Source organism: Rhagoletis pomonella, unplaced genomic scaffold (assembly GCF_013731165.1).
Source record: "Rhagoletis pomonella isolate Grant_MI unplaced genomic scaffold, Rhpom_1.0 Rhpom_scaffold_00004, whole genome shotgun sequence".
Classification (NCBI taxonomy): Eukaryota; Metazoa; Arthropoda; class Insecta; order Diptera; family Tephritidae; genus Rhagoletis; species Rhagoletis pomonella.
In genome coordinates, this window is record NW_023458558.1 from 48,426,000 (window position 1) to 48,442,285 (window position 16,286).

The 16,286-nt window shown below is 33.1% G+C and overlaps 1 protein-coding gene across 1 annotated transcript in view; it reads left to right on the forward strand.

Moving 5' to 3' along the window:
* LOC118737684 (sodium/calcium exchanger 3) overlaps positions 1–16,286 on the forward strand; it is a 102,186-nt gene that overhangs the window by 79,625 nt on the left and 6,275 nt on the right. Inside the window, exons 3-7 of the mRNA XM_036468378.1 lie at positions 9,925–10,073; positions 10,148–10,247; positions 11,958–12,086; positions 12,203–12,361; positions 12,455–12,626. Coding sequence (XP_036324271.1) covers positions 9,925–10,073; positions 10,148–10,247; positions 11,958–12,086; positions 12,203–12,361; positions 12,455–12,626 — 709 coding nt within the window. The remainder of the gene's footprint in view (positions 1–9,924; positions 10,074–10,147; positions 10,248–11,957; positions 12,087–12,202; positions 12,362–12,454; positions 12,627–16,286) is intronic.

A 16,286-nucleotide genomic window follows, 5' to 3' on the forward strand; every position in this document is an offset into this window, starting at 1 on the left:
GCCACAGTGCCTACCCACCATTTTTGAACCAATAAATATTTTTTTTTATAAATACATACATGCAAATACTGGTCTCCCCTCTCACTGAGTTATTCAATTTCTATACTAAATACTAAAATTTGTATACTTAAATTATTACGAGTTGGGTTGGTGCTCTTTCATATGCGATTTTTTTTTTTAAATGTAGCACGTTTTGCATAAGCAATAGTTGATGATTAATATAAGTATGTACCTAAATACGTTAAAATGACATGCACAGAGTTTTACAATTATAGCAAAAGCCAGAAGTTTTGAAACAAGCTCACAGCAACGAAAAAAATGACTGATATTTTAATGTCACCTTGTATTTATTTTTTTTTTTGTGAAACCTAGATTACTTATAAGTACCGTGCCGTACAAAATCATTGGCTCGGAGACACTTTCATCTGATCACAATTTCTAATCAGATCTTTTAGAAAAATGTTTAAAATGTAGCTTTTGAGCCAATTAGTAAAGTGCAAGTCTGAAGTTCCCAGAAATATTCGTTGATTTTTTGAAATTATTTACTTTTTGCTGACAGTGTCTTCCACATACAAAAAAATGTCGAACATTCCAAATATATTGCCTCGTTCAAAGCCATGAGCAAAATCGTGAATACATGGTTTTCCGCAAAACAAGCGGATCTTAGTAATTTTGATAAAAATCTTAACGAACTCCGCACAGCTTTGAAAAGTACTGGAATTTCTCAAACTGTCAAAATCCATTTTATCCTTAAACATTTAAAGCAATCTATTTCATTCTTGAATAACGATGGTTTAGGATTATGGTCCGAGCAGGCCGGGAAGTCAGTTCATAGGGAATTCATTAAATTCTGGGATAGATTCAAAATAAATATGATTGATAAACCAACTTTTGTGAGTCGCCTGAAGAAAACTGTAATGACATTTTCCTTCCAGCATATATAAAAACTTAACTAAATAATAAAATATTTAAATACTAAAATGTGTGACTATATTATATGGTAAGCCAACAAAAAAAATAAAAGGAAACAAAAAACAAATATAAAAAAATAAAGCAAGAAAAAAATATAAAAAATAAAACCAAAAAAAGAACAAAGAGGTGCAAAGTAAGTTGCCTCTACGTGGTGCGCCTTGGAAACGATTGAAACCGGCTAAAAACTTACATAAACTTATATTTTCACATAATATATATACACACATTTACTCACACATACATTGTTGAATATTTAATGCACAAGGATGTTTTTCTCTTTCGCAAAAGTCGGTCCTATCATAACTATGTAAAATCTTGATATCTTTAAAACAGGAGCAGCTAGGATTTCAATTCAAAGGGATTCTTAACCTAAAAACATCAACAAATACAACCCTGCTTTCAGTTTTTGTCGACATTTTTATGCAACCTATCTTTGCTTCCTGCCCACCGTGGGCAGACTGCGTCATAAAAGTATTTTTCGCACTACTGCTGAAAATTTAATTTTCATTTTTTACCTATTTGCCGAACAAATTTACCTAAAAGGTATGTAAACGTGCCTAAAAAGTAATTATGTATTTTTATGTGCATACATTTTTGATATTTGGTGGACTGCCTCTCTCTTCGATACCACATCTATTTTGGGACTTAAATCTTTTCTATTAAAAAACGCCTTGGAAAGAATTTCTCGGGCAGTTGAAGCTAAACCTAATGAAATAAAATATATTTGGCTACGGTTCAAAAGGACCTTCAAGTTTCAAATTTTCGAGGCTAAAGAATAGGTACAATTCTAAATTGTATTACATCACTATTTCGCAGCATATGTTCGCATCCCGGAAAATTTTTACACACTGTTCGATATCTGTTCCAACTGCAGCTTCTCAAAGTCGTTGCGTATTAAAGCGCGCATAATTTGGTACACAGAAGTGTATGCGAATCTTGGCTGGATGGATACGTATCCATACGTAGCAGTCAAATTTCTACGTTTCGGCCAAATATAAAAATTGAATACATAGAATTTTATGGATAAAACAATCTCAGAAATACTTATTGTCTTTCGAGACCTATAGTACTATATATATTTTAATCCTGCCATGATAGGACATTGAAAGTCCCAATTTTTAGGGTGTGCCGCCTTAAACAACAATCTTCCTATAAAAACATTTTCACTGAACGAATATTCTGCCGAAAACCGCAATAAAATTTACATTTTTGCAAAAATACGAATTTTGAAACCGTGCTACCTATCTTGCAGGAAAATGGCGCTAATATCTGAAGATAATCAGAAATAATCAATCAACAACTTTCAAAGTGCATAGCAACAAACTAATTATTTAACAAATTATTATAAGCATTCACAGCTCTGACAAAAACCATCCGGCATTCTTATACATACATACAAAAATAAAACAACATTTCTGAAATTCTCTAAATCTTTTCATACACATATATACATACATATATAAATCCTATATAAATCATAAAGTGATTTTCTTGATAATTAAATCATCAACAACAAAACTTAAATCAAGTATTATTCCTACCGCCCTTCTATTATTCATTATTCACGCAGATAATAGCATTAAAACGGAAGCACTTAAGTTTCTTAACAAGTTTCTCGGTATGTAATAAACAATGTTGTTTACTGTCTTCTCTTTTGGTACTATCTACTTACATACATACATACATATGGATAATAACTATTTTGTTATGCTTTTTAATTATTTGTGAAACTACTTATAAAGACTCATTGACAAATAATATTTATGTAAAAAAAAACGTTAAGCAAAATAACTATTTACAGTTCTACTTAAATATCAATTTGTTGTTGTGTTAATCTTATCGCGTAATTCATGGGGTTAATTGAAAGTTATTAAAACTTGTCCATAATGCTATCATCATTTACAATTATTATCACTACATATATATTTCTGTTAGTACATATTTTATTATTCGTATTACACATTTACTTATCTTTGCCATTAATAATAAAAAATGCATATGGGAAATATAATTTTTGTACAGAAAGGCAGAGCTCAAACATAATGTGCATTCTTTATTATTAGTAATATTTTGTCATTTATGCTCATAAAAATCGTTATATTCTAGTATCATACTATAGTAAAAATGAGTTTTTTCCTAACCACAACATATAATTGACTTTTTTAAAACACACCGAGTTTTTGAAATTTTTTTTTGAAATGTCTGAAATTTTTTGAAAGTTAACTTATTTAATATATTGAAAATATGCACAATTATTAATGCCCACTGTATATGCATATCTATGTATTATATATTGCTTACTGCTTCTGCCAATGCTGATTTGAGTACCCCCTAACGAATGTAACTAAATATTTTATAAATTTATAAATTCAATAAAGAAACAGATGTACCATCTATACTGCGTTGTACCTAATAAGTACTCTCCTGCTAAGAAAATATTTTTTGTGCTTTATCTAAGCTTCAGCTTTGCTATTTTTTTAATTTTCCATTTATTTTTTTTTTTATCAAAGTATACGATCTAAATGCTTAGTAGTGCTGTTAACTGCTTTTAAACATACATACATTTAAAGAATGCATAGGAAGCACCATAATAGAAAGTAAAAATATCCAATAAGCGGCGCTCATGGCCTTTCAAGTAAATATGTAGTCTTATAGTATAGCACGTAAAGTTTTAGTTAATGAATAGTTATGAATAATGACGCCATTTGTGGTTTCTATATATACACACATACACATATAAATAGGTACTTCATTGTGTTTTTGGTATCACACTTCCGTCCTTTATTTTTTCCACTTAGAATTGCATACATATTACACGTACGCTTTTTTCCTATTCTCATTCTCTCAGATGAATTGTATCTATCTTGGAGGACCGCAACATTTATTTCATAAATTTTGTTTAACTTAGATTTTGCTTTTCATGTCTCGTCGTCTTATTTCATTCGCTGAAACGAATAATTTTCTTTTTTATTCAATGCATTATTTTGAAACTGAATGTTGGAGACATTAACGAGTACATTAACTATTTTAAAAATTTTAGTCTCGAAAAAATTACGCCCTATCTAAAAATATAGCTCACAGTTTCTTTTCCAAGGGCTTTTTTCTCTGACAGTCTCCCAACTATTCGTAACAAATGCGGGACAGATGCACAAACAATTGTATATCCGTCTCATTTTTGTCAAATCAGACCCACTTGTATGTATTTCAACCGTAGTCAAGCGTTTAAGCCACGAGATGAGTGTAGTCAGCAGCCTCACAGGTCCCAAGAATCCCGTGCGTTCATTGAGAATCGGTATATATCTAGAGATTGAGGAAACATTACCTTTGGATCTGACGCGTGCTTTGATCAGTTTGGTCTTGTTTACAGTATTGCTATACCCAACCTTGGAGAAATTCATAGTTCTCAACTCATTCTCCAACTCAGCTCAATCTTATATTTTTTTGTAGTTCTCAAGTCGATATCCAACATCATTCTCAAATTCATCTTTCGCCTTGGACTGCAAATTGAGATGAACCTGAGAAAAACAATTTTCCCAACATGGCAACATGACATTTTTTGCTTTATACAATACATATAAAAAAATATGCAAAATATATAGGATTCGCTTGGCGAAGCAATGATTTTTTTGTTTTGTTTCGTGTGGCATCCTAATGTAGACATGCAAACATTGTTTGGTAAATCGGTGTGCAACTTTAGAGCTGTTTTGTACGAATTTCTTTATTTTATGTTAATTTATAAAAAAGAAAATTGCGCTTTAATGAATTTTATTTAAAAAATCAGTCAAAAATATTCTTGGCCTAAATATTTATGTAATTGAATACAAAATATATGTATGCACATTAGGGTGGTGCAAAAATTCATGTAAAAAAAAAAAGTAAAGTCGGGGTTTTTATGCTCTCACCCCCTAAGATTGTTCCACACCGAAAAAATATACCACTATTTTTTTAGTTTTTAATCAAAATATATGTAGAGGTAGCTCAAAAAGTTCAAAATTCTGCATGTATTTTATATGGGGAAAAATAACTTTTCGTAGAAATTGTATAGAATTGTTGGAAATCAATATTTTTCTACCGAAAAACTTTTTTTCTCTTCAGGAGATTTCCAGTTATTTCTTTTACCATTTTTTCTTAGTAACTATATTTTATAGGTCCGCCCTAAAAAATGCTAAAAAAAATGCAATGGGGAGATAAATAAAAAATCTTTATATAACAATCCTAGGGCGATTCCGACTTTCCTTATGTTGGACCACCCTAATGTGCATGCACAGATGCGTGCCGTACAATTTCGGAGTAAAGCTATTGTGACTAATTCTGTAGTAGTAATATCAAATCTTACACTTGATTCTCTTTTTACGCGGTTATTCGGGGCATTAGAAAGCTCTACGTTAAGAACAAAATTAGGCCGAAGCAAAAGAATTGGCGGCTGTGATTCCTTGTCAGCATTAAACAAAAATCATGAGTCTCTGGTATTTTTTTTTTTAATTTTACGCATATATTTAAATTGGTTTATTTCTGTACATATGAAACTAATTTTCCACATATTGCTGAAAGTTTTTGTGCGCGTTCTTCTTGGCGTTTCTGATGACAAGAAGAACGCGTAAAAAAGTATGAAGTAAAAAGGGAGCTATTGAAAAAAGCCGTGCAAAAAGACCGCGCAATAAGCGGATCCAGTGTATAGGAAAATTTACTGAAATGTAGAATTACTTCGTAAATGGAATGAAATTTGTATTATCAACGCATGTAAATGTGAAATTTTACACACGAAATTTGCGCAAGCGTTTTATTTTTGAATTTCTATTAAATTGCTGTATTTCAAAATTATATTGGACACATTCTTCGTTGTGTGAACGCCTCCATTTTCGCAACGCCGACTGAATTGCAAATAACGTGCGACAACTATAAATTCCTTAAACTACATTAAACAACGGATGTCATCGTTAACTGCTTATTATCACCATTATTTTGTCGACATAAACAACAACAAATGACATTATGCCAACGTTACGCATACATATGCAAAAAAACCAAAAAAAAAAAACAATTTATTACATCTTACCTCATCCGGCTTCTGCGGCTTCTATCCACAATCGCTGCTGCTTTTTCTTCCCTTTTCGCTTGCCACAACAATTTGCATTTGAAAAATAAAACAAAAAAACGATGTAAATTGTAAACGAAATATAAATGTGATGTTTTAATTTGAATGTTTACTTTCTGTTTACATTTTTACAAAACAAAAATATTTCGTTAAAAAAAACGTGTAAATAAACTTTTGGTAAAAACAATTACAACGATCAACAAAACTGCAATGCTATCCTACACACAACTGAAATGAAAATCAATTATTATTAAAATTAAAAAAAAAAAACAAAAACAAAAACCAAAAACAAACTTCTATCAACGAACTGTACCACTGTAATCTTTTTGATTCGATTTGCACTTGCCTTGTACAATCAAAACTTCATCAAAATTTTGTAAGTAAATTTCATGCTATACGAATTTCGTAGCTTAACCGACAACCACAATTTGCAATTAAAATTTTTCATTTTTGATTTTCCGCCCAATTTGTTCGTGTTTATTTGTGTTTCCCATTTTAATGAAACTTAACCAACTGAAATTAGTTTCGTCTGTTGTGCACTTAACAGCAAGAAAAATAAAAGTAAATCAAATTATATTTACATACATACAAACACATTTTAGTATATATAAATACCCTAAACTTTTCGTCGAAATGGTTTTAAAAATGTCCGTGATTAGTGTCAGCAACAACTAAATTTTGTTTGAATGTATAACTAAGGAAAGCTATAAATCAACAAAAAAGAGCATTAAATATGGATAAGACTGTACGGCATAGTACATTATAGTTTTAAGGCAACACAGTTTATTCGTTTTGTTTTTTTTTTTTTAGTATAAAATAATGATTGTAGCATAAAACACTTTGCACATAAACAATTTAAAGTTTTCGCAACGTTGCTGGTCAAATAAGTAAATAGTTGTTTGGATTTAAGCTTCGACGCTCGAACTTACCAGAAAAATTTAATTTTCCATAAGATTTTCACACAAACCCGGAGACTTCATAAAAAGCGTGTATGCTTGCTAAACTCAATTTGAGTATGTTTTTGCATACTATTCGCAGCATTCAAAATAAGTTCTTTGCTCTACGGGATCCTTTGTTCTGTTGTAATTTTTTTATACCCGAGCGCGTTCAAAACTCTGATTGATATAGAAAAAGACCCAAATAAATTTTACTTGAAAAACGATGTGAATATTAAAAAAAAAATAAAATGAACACGTAAACACTAGTTTCGTTCCTCAAATTTTCTGGATAAAACCAGCAAAACTGCCAAAAAGCAAATTTGCCCTCAGAGAAAGAGAAAAAAACCAAAAAGTACGCGAACGCTTTTCAGGTAAAAACTGGTAAAACTGTCAAATAAACCGTGGACGCCATTTTTTGTTTGCATAGCAGCTTTTTATCATTTGGCAAACTGCTAAATTATATGCAAATACACAAGCAAATTAACAAAAATACTTAAAGAAAAACATCATATTTCATATGATATATTTAAAGGGTGAAAATTCAGATGTACTTTTGTTTTTGCTTATTCAACTTTCAAAGCGTTTGAACAGCTGATGGTTTGATACTTTACCAGATTTTACCAGCAAAAATTCTTCGGGTAAAATCTTGCAACTTCTGACAAAGAGAGTACCGATTTTACTCTTTCATTTTTCACCTACTTTGCCAGAGAACCGAGTACGGGAACGCTTTCTGGTAAATTCCTGGAAATACTTGCAACTTCTTGCGAGTTAGGGAACGCAACTACTTTGTCAACGCGAATTCTTAGCCACCAATCTGCCAAAAATTAAATTGGCGTCTGCATTGAACTTCAGTAAAAAAAAAAGCAACACAATTTAGATGTGGACCAGGAAACCAGGACATTTTTCTCAAACCAGGACAAATCCTGGAAAGCCAGAACGTATGGCAGCCCTAATCTAGAAGGATGTTTTCGTGGTTTAGTATTTTAAACAAATATTTGTGCTATTTATCAAAAATTAAGCTGGAGAAGCTGGAGATCAATTTTTTTCACCCCTTTTTTATTAATAAAACTAAATTTGGTAAATATCAGAGTCTCTCAGTATAAACTTTTAAACTTATTAATATTTACAATAATTTTATTATTATGATCTATAAACGACCGAAAACTAATAGGTCTAACTATTCGATTACCCAAGCCGAGCCTAAATGTTTGGTCGGACACTAAACAAAACTTTTCATTTTAATTCAAATACTAAATAAAAAAGAGTATATTAAATAAATAATAACAAAAAAGCGTATCTTTTCTCTGCCTTAATAAGTGCTTGAGCATGCAATCCAATTACATGCGGCTTCAAATGTTGACAAAACTTTTTAATGTCAAACATTCTACATAGTGCCGCTTGCCGCTGCTCCATCCTCGCTTGCTACTCTCCCGCACACCTTGCTAGCCGTCACACTCTGTCTCTGCATGATTATTTGCCTACGAATTTCTTCCGCTATGTAATTATCCTTTGTATTGTATGTATATTGAAGATGTGTACTTTTATATGTACACATGGTATGTATACTGTCTGTGTGTGTGTAGAAGTAAAATGCCATGTTGCATGCCTCAACGTGTAAGTACCCACGACTGAATTCTATTTGGAGCCATTTGTTTTCTTTTTTTTTGTGTTGTTTTTATTGAGCTTGAAATTTGCATTCATACATTTGTAAATGTGTTTATCTGTCAGCTGGATCGGCTTTTCGTGTTGGCTTTTCGCTAATATTGCAACAAGTCAATCAAAAGCAATGAGTGAGTGAACTTGTTGACTTCTTTTCTTTGTTTGTCTTTGTGCATTAACATTTTTTGTTGTTGTGATTACATGTTTACCAAATCGTTGTCACATTCTTTAGACAAAAATAAATAACAAAATTTTTCTGTTAACATGAAAACATAAATATATATTTATTCAAATATTAACATAGGCGCATTCATGGTAGCATATTAAGTTAAGACATTTGTAGGAAACTAAAAAAAAATGCAACAAATTTTCATCCAAATTTCAAACTTTTTTCTCACAACGTGAAGTGAAAACATTTTCATCACACATCAAAATTTTTTCACTGTGAAAACTTTTTTCCACAAAGTTTTGTGGCTGTGAAAAAGAAGAGTTGGGCGTTTTTCTCAAAACCACCACCTTGTGATAAATAATATCATTGCCATAATTTAGCAAACAATTACTTGCTAGATGTTAATGGAATAGCTATCGAAACGATACAATGAAAAAATTAAATTTTCACTGACATTGCATTTTTCATTTCCACTTCACAGTTTCATAGAACCATTGGCCCCCAACTTTATAGCCCATTTAATTTTAGTGTAATAAAGTGTGAAGTGGCTTAAAATTACCGTTGGGTTTTTAGATTTTTTTTTTGAGCCAGTTGTTGCGGTTTTCTTCCATATAAAAATAAATTTCGTTTATTCTAAAACATCAACGGATTATTATGCTAAAACGGATTATTATATAAAACTGTAACACTTCTAAGAAAAAAGTTTGAAATTTGGATGAAAATTTGTTGGATTTATTTTAGTTTCCCACAATGTTTAAAACGAACAAACATAAGTGGCAAACAATATCACTTTGAAATGGGATACTATTGATATGGCTGATACCTACATACATATGTAGGTACTGGGTATAAAATTTCAACTAAACTTTTTCAAAGAATTTTCCACATGAATGCAATACAGCTGCGTGAATGCCCCTATTTCTTTAATGTGTTCCGTCTTAATTGTGTGTAACACACCTTTTCGTACTTATTTATGTCCTTATTAAAACAAACAAAATGTATTGCTATTCACTCTGCTGCATAAAATTGATGCTCCTTCGTCTGCGCGAACACCCACTGCTGCTGCTGTTGTTGTTGTGGCATCTCCACAGACGATGAAATGGTAGGACTCATTGAAGCTGCAGAGAAGAAAGCGCCCGAGGAGCTGACGGAGGAGGATAAGATGGCGTTATTGGGTCGTCCCAAATTGGGTGAGGTGGTGCGTGCTGAGTTGCGCATCAAGGAGAGTAAGGAATTTAAGGTGAATAAAATTAATTGAGCTCAACAAAAAACATCCGCTGTATTGTTTTAATTAAATTTTTTCCTCTTTCGCAGAACACTGTGGATAAATTGGTGCAAAGGGCGAATGCCTCACTTCTGATTGGTACTTCGTCATGGAAGGAACAATTTGCGGATGCGTTAACAGTGACTCCAGGTAAGACGTGTTTATTATAAAAGTAAATAGCAGAAAATTTAGGCCAGGGAAGTAGAAATGTTTATTTTTGTTATGCAAGCATGTTAATTTCAATTAAGTTGTGTACTAAAAATATCATCCTGATGGAGAAAGACATATGCACTTAGAATCTAAGTATTAGATAAATGAATGCAGAGTCTGTTCCGAACAGCAAAATAGTCACTACTTATTATGATTTTTTTTAGCATTTAAAGCATTATTAAAATCAGTTTTCTATAATTTTTATTTCTTCGGTCAATTCCATTCAAATTGTATCACGATTACTACCTTTTGCGATAGAAGATTTGGAAGATTAATACAAGACTAGCAGGTTCTAGCAACTGGAACTTATTTCAAACAGTTTACCTAGGTTTTAGTGAACGTTGTAATCCCAATAACTCCACGGCGCACGTTGGTGCAAAGTAGTTCCACTCCTTTGACCAAAGAAAAATGCAATATTTCAGAAACTACTGAGAAACTATTGTTGGCCCTAGAAACATAACAACTAAAATTTAAAACTTATTTCAAAATTTGTTTACAAAAACCACATCCAGATCGATTCGGCAGAACAGGATAAAAAACTTAAAAGTTATCTCCCTCTTGCTTACAAACTGGGTAGTTAGGTTATTTATTGCATGGCTCTTCCCATAGTTATAAAACAAATTAGATTCAGTGTTTTCAAAACCAACACTCTTGAAGAATTTTAGTTAATTATCCACCTCATCTAAAATATAGTCAATTTCCATTTTCTAACCATCTCGCAAATGTGCTGTTTTGGCGCTCCCAGACCACTGGGGGCCGATTGTCTCTCTTAAAGCTTCTTAGCCTCTTAAACATTGTCTACATTAGATTTTGATATAAAATCGTCACCAATTGCTGCCTTCGGTCTGTTCCTGTTTTTCCCGAACGATTTTTTTCACACCCCTTCTAGAATGACCCAAAAACGGATTAACTTCGTAATTGAATTTAAACAGATTTCTGTCGAAGCAGTCCGCACAGGAATTGACACAACGGATTTCGCCCCATATGTTCCAGATAATTCAACATTACAGCTAGGTTTGAAAAAATTAGAATACTTGAGCTGAATTTAACCAAATAGAAGCCGCCTATCGGTTATCGCAGTAGATACCGGCGTCGGTTCCTTTCTACATCTTTAGACCAACCATTATCAGCCTGTGGTAGCCCTTAGTCCTGTTCTTTTCTGGTAGGAAATTGTATAGGCATCCTTATAATTAGGTCTTTAACCGGTGTAATGTAAACAGTACTGGCTTCGGGTTCTCTTCGATCAAAACTTAACGTCAAACCCTTTGAGTTTTCAAATGCGGGCATACATGGGGCGGTAGAAATACTAACAAGCCCACTGCATTTATGACCAATAGGTTAATCATGTCCTACGCTATGAACTGCCCTTCAAAGAAACCTCTACGAAACTCTAAAATCATTTCTCGGAAACTCTGAAAATTTCGTTGCCATCCCGTTGGTTATCAAAAAGGCATAAGTATATTAATAGAACGTAGATCTATCCTGATCAACATAATGAGTTCTTATAGTGTCGAGGTAAAAAAATAAAAAAAAATAAAACTCAACATATATAAATTATGTAAGACCGTCTTAAGGTCACCTATAAGTTCAACATGGAACTCGATTAATGCAAATTGCCGACTCCTCAATAATTCATTTCTCTATTTTCAGGCGATGATGATGATGGCAATGGCGAAGGTGGTGAGGATGATGAGCCACAGTCGCCCTCTTGCTTCGATTACATTTTGCATTTCCTAACAATCTTCTGGAAACTTATTTTCGCATTCATACCCCCAACAGGTAAGTCACAAAAACAATCCCCAATAGCTTTTCGAATTACACTGTATGTGTTTAAGTAATTGTGCTTAATTGGATTTCTTCTTTTGTTTCACAATTTTAACGCCATAAATATCCAGATATTGCCAACGGTTATCTATGCTTTGTTGTTTCGATATGTGGCATCGGTATGGTGACAGCACTAATTGGTGATGTGGCATCGCATTTCGGTTGTACGCTCGGCGTTAAGGATGCGGTTACAGCGATTTGTTTTGTGGCGCTCGGCACCAGTTTGCCCGGTAAATATATTTTTGCTCGTTCAGCGCAATGCACATGCTTACGTACTTAATTGCGAAAATAAATATGTGCAAAATATGAATATTAAATTTCAGATACGTTCGCCAGCAAAGTGGCTGCCATACAAGACAAGACCGCCGATGCGAGTATCGGCAATGTGACGGGTAGTAATGCAGTGAATGTCTTCCTAGGTATTGGCGTGGCGTGGACCATGGCAGCCATATACCATGAATCGCATGGACGCGCCTTTAGAGTGGAGGCGGGCACGTAAGTACCTAGCTAAGTAAAGAAAAAAGGAACAGTCCAGCGCCTTCGTCTTGGTCTGCAGGCTGTATCGGAGATACATCCGCTATATTTAAACGTAGAATACGTGGTATGGTTAAGAGCATATCCAAGTCAAAAACGAAATCACACACTAAGAATAGAAACAGATCCACATTAACTGCAATCAACATATGTACGTATGTATGTATTTACATATGTACACACGCTGCGATTAGGTTATAAATAGCGCGCCTCTGTTTATCAAAAGCCGCATTACATACGCATACATACTTTTTGTCTCCTTCCCACACTTCCAACATATGCACGTGTTTGCAAAATGATGACGAGGTGATTTTGTATGGAAAATCATTTATGCCCATATATTTGAATAAAATCTGTGTTCGTATGGAAAAGTAGCTTATGTCGAAAGGCTGGCTTTAGTACAATGCGGCATTCCCTTCATTCTTTAAACGACAAGAAATTTTTCGATGAGATTTAACAAGAATATTGACTTGCTAGTATCGGAACTATTTCTGGCACGTTTATTTGTCAAACGTTGTTCAACGGCTCAGTGCCTGTGAGTCATTTGCAATCGCATGCTGCGAATGCCGATTTATACTAAATCCAGCCCTTCGACATAAGCTACTTTTCCATACGAACACAGAAATAAACATATATAGAAGATATCAACCAATACTTCCCATATACCAAACGAAAGGAAAACTCTTGAATTTTTGATTAAAGAAAACAAAAACAAAATCATTCGAGCGGTTTTCGAGCATTTTGGTAATGAAAAAAATTTGCAAATTTTTTCAACAATTTTTTGCCTTAAAATGCTCAATATTTGTTAAATTTATATAAAATTTGTACCCGATAATATTTCTACTGCTCCAAAGAACCTATATCCCGAAAATGAAAGTTATATATGCCAACAATAAGTTGCTAGAGCACTTTAAAGGCTCAAAATTGACCCCAAAATAAGGCAATGTTTACCGTTGTTTTTACGACAGACACCGAATTGGTTATTTACAAAAATGAATCTGTCGACAGGTTTGGAATTTTATCTTTGAAACGTCATACTTTTCTTTGAAATCGCTTTATTAGTTCTCGTGCAATAAGCGTTTTTGTGAAGCTCTAAAAATTACAACTACAACATTTGAACATAGCCCCCATACCTTAAGGTAAGACGTATTCTACGTCAAAAGATTTTATATGTACATACATACATACATATGTTCATATATGTATGCACCCACGTACTAATTACACTGTGGGGAAAATCTCAAGCTTTTAAATGACACAAGAAACACCAAAACACGTACATATGTATCTGTAATCGTTTTTCTAGCTTAGGTAATTTTCCCAAGATATTTTAATTTATATGAAAAACTAAATTATAACAGAAAAATAAAATAAAAAAAAAGGTTTTGTAAAATTTTCCATTTGTATTAAAACCTGTTCTTTACCTGCAAACCATTTTTTCAGAGTAAATATTCTGAATTGTAGAGAAATTTTAAAGAATTCATAAAGATCCCATGCGATTTTTGGCTAATTCTTGATTTGATACTTAAGTTTTAAAATTTTATTGTTTTGCATTTCTTTTCAGTTCATTTGTATTATATTTTTTTAAACCTGGTTAATTTTTTTGGTAAAAAGCTGTCGGTCAATCAAAGGTAGAGTAATTTTTTTTATTCCAGTAGTTGGTAAAAAATTAAATTGATTAAGAAAATTCAATTTTTTATAACTGAAGAATCGAAATTTTACAAACTCACCACTTTATTTTGTTGCCCAATAAGTTCTCTAATTGCCGTCATAAAATGATAAGATTCGAAAAAATGGTTGCTGAAATATTTCAAAAAGTGTGAAATATAGGAAATCGAAAAGTCAAATTTGGGTGGCCCACTTGAGAAAACTTGCCTCAAATAAAAAAGTGTTGAATAGTCAAATGAAAATGTGTAATATTTTTTTTTTTATAAAATATGAGCAGAAAAAAATGTCACTCATACGCCATGTACGACCATATTAAAAAAAAATGTCCTCTTAAAGTTAGATTTTTTTTTCATTGACAAAACAAACTTAAAACTAAAATACATACTCATGTAATGAAAATAACCTCACCTAGAAAAACCGTGTACAGATCCGTAATCTACGGTTCAAAATTAAGTTTACGTGTCTCGGCGTTTTTTAGTGTCATTTTAGCGCCCCTACAGTGTAATTTTTAGCGATGAAAGCGTGAAATGCTTTATTAAACTAATTTATTTCATTTAATTTTATTACGAGAGGCTAATTAAAGATATTATTTTAAACCAGGATAGTTGTTATAACTTACCACCCAGTTTAGTGTATTGATCCACTCTAAAAACCGCCGTAAAACGACAAATGACTTCTGGTGAAAAAATTAATTGCGGAGCTCAAGTCTATTGTGCCCTCGAAACTAACCACAAGACCTCGCCTAGCCCTATAATCCCAATAAAATCCAGCAGTTTGAGAAGTGGTAACGGCTGAATATAGGTATACTCTGGTCTCAGCCACCCAAATTTTGTTGCCTTATTATTTCTTTCTGCCATCGTATAGCAGTAACGACAGGTGTCCCTAGGGTGTTAATGTAGACTCGTGGCCTATAATGAAACGTCAATACAACTGCTATGTTTCTTAAGCTTGTCTTTGGGAAAATGATTAGCTTCCTAAATCTTTTTGAATAGTAACTTCCTATAAACCTTTGGGCTGCTGTAGCCCGTGTGAATTCTCCCAGTGCCTCATTCCAAGCAGCCCTCATAGTAAGAAGGGGTTCAGGGCCCAATAAGCCGAATATCTGGCTGCTTTATTTTCCAGTCTGTCAGTCAGGCCCGGTTGTTCCATTCCCCCGTTGGGAGTTCAATTTCCCTACACATTTCCATATCATGCGTGATTTAATTACATATGAAAATATGACTTTTAAAGCAGCCTGACTGTTCCTGCAAATGAAAATGTGTTGACCTCTGACATACCGCTACAGATTTACGTCTGCACATGACCTGGTGGCATGGTTTGGTGATCATGGTTTTAAAACTATAAACCTTCGTAAGTTTTTAATAGGGCTGGGTAACCCATTGAATTTTAGCGAGGTAGCTCAATGACTCAAGCTCCTTCTAATGATTCAGCTCAGCGAGGTGGCACAATTGAGCTATGACACTCTGTTGTCGAGGCAACACAGCCTAGAGTTGTTGGTTAACGCTGTTAGTTAGCACTGCTTAGCTGATGAGTGCTGCAGAGCTGATTTACACTGTAGTCCTGTTAAAAGGAATAGAGTAGGTATGTGCTGTAGAGCTTAGAAGCTCTGTAGAGCTGGGCCCTTTCTCTGTAGTTCGAATCGAAAAGAAGTTCTATTTGAACGCCTAACTCTGTTTTGCTACCAATCGTTTGAGTTCGAACAAAATAACTACCGATTCGAACTACAAATTCTGAAATTTAACGAAAACGTTGTTTCATAACAGTTATTAAACGAGAAATATTTTTTCCGTTGCCGATAAGAGTTATTTCGCGATGTTTATTTTTTACGTTGCTTTATAAGAGTTATTTCGCGACGTTTATTTTTTACGTTGCTTGATAACAGTTATTGCCCGATGTTTATTTTTACTTTGTCGAATAAGAGTTATTTCACTTTCTCAATTTTATTTCATCATC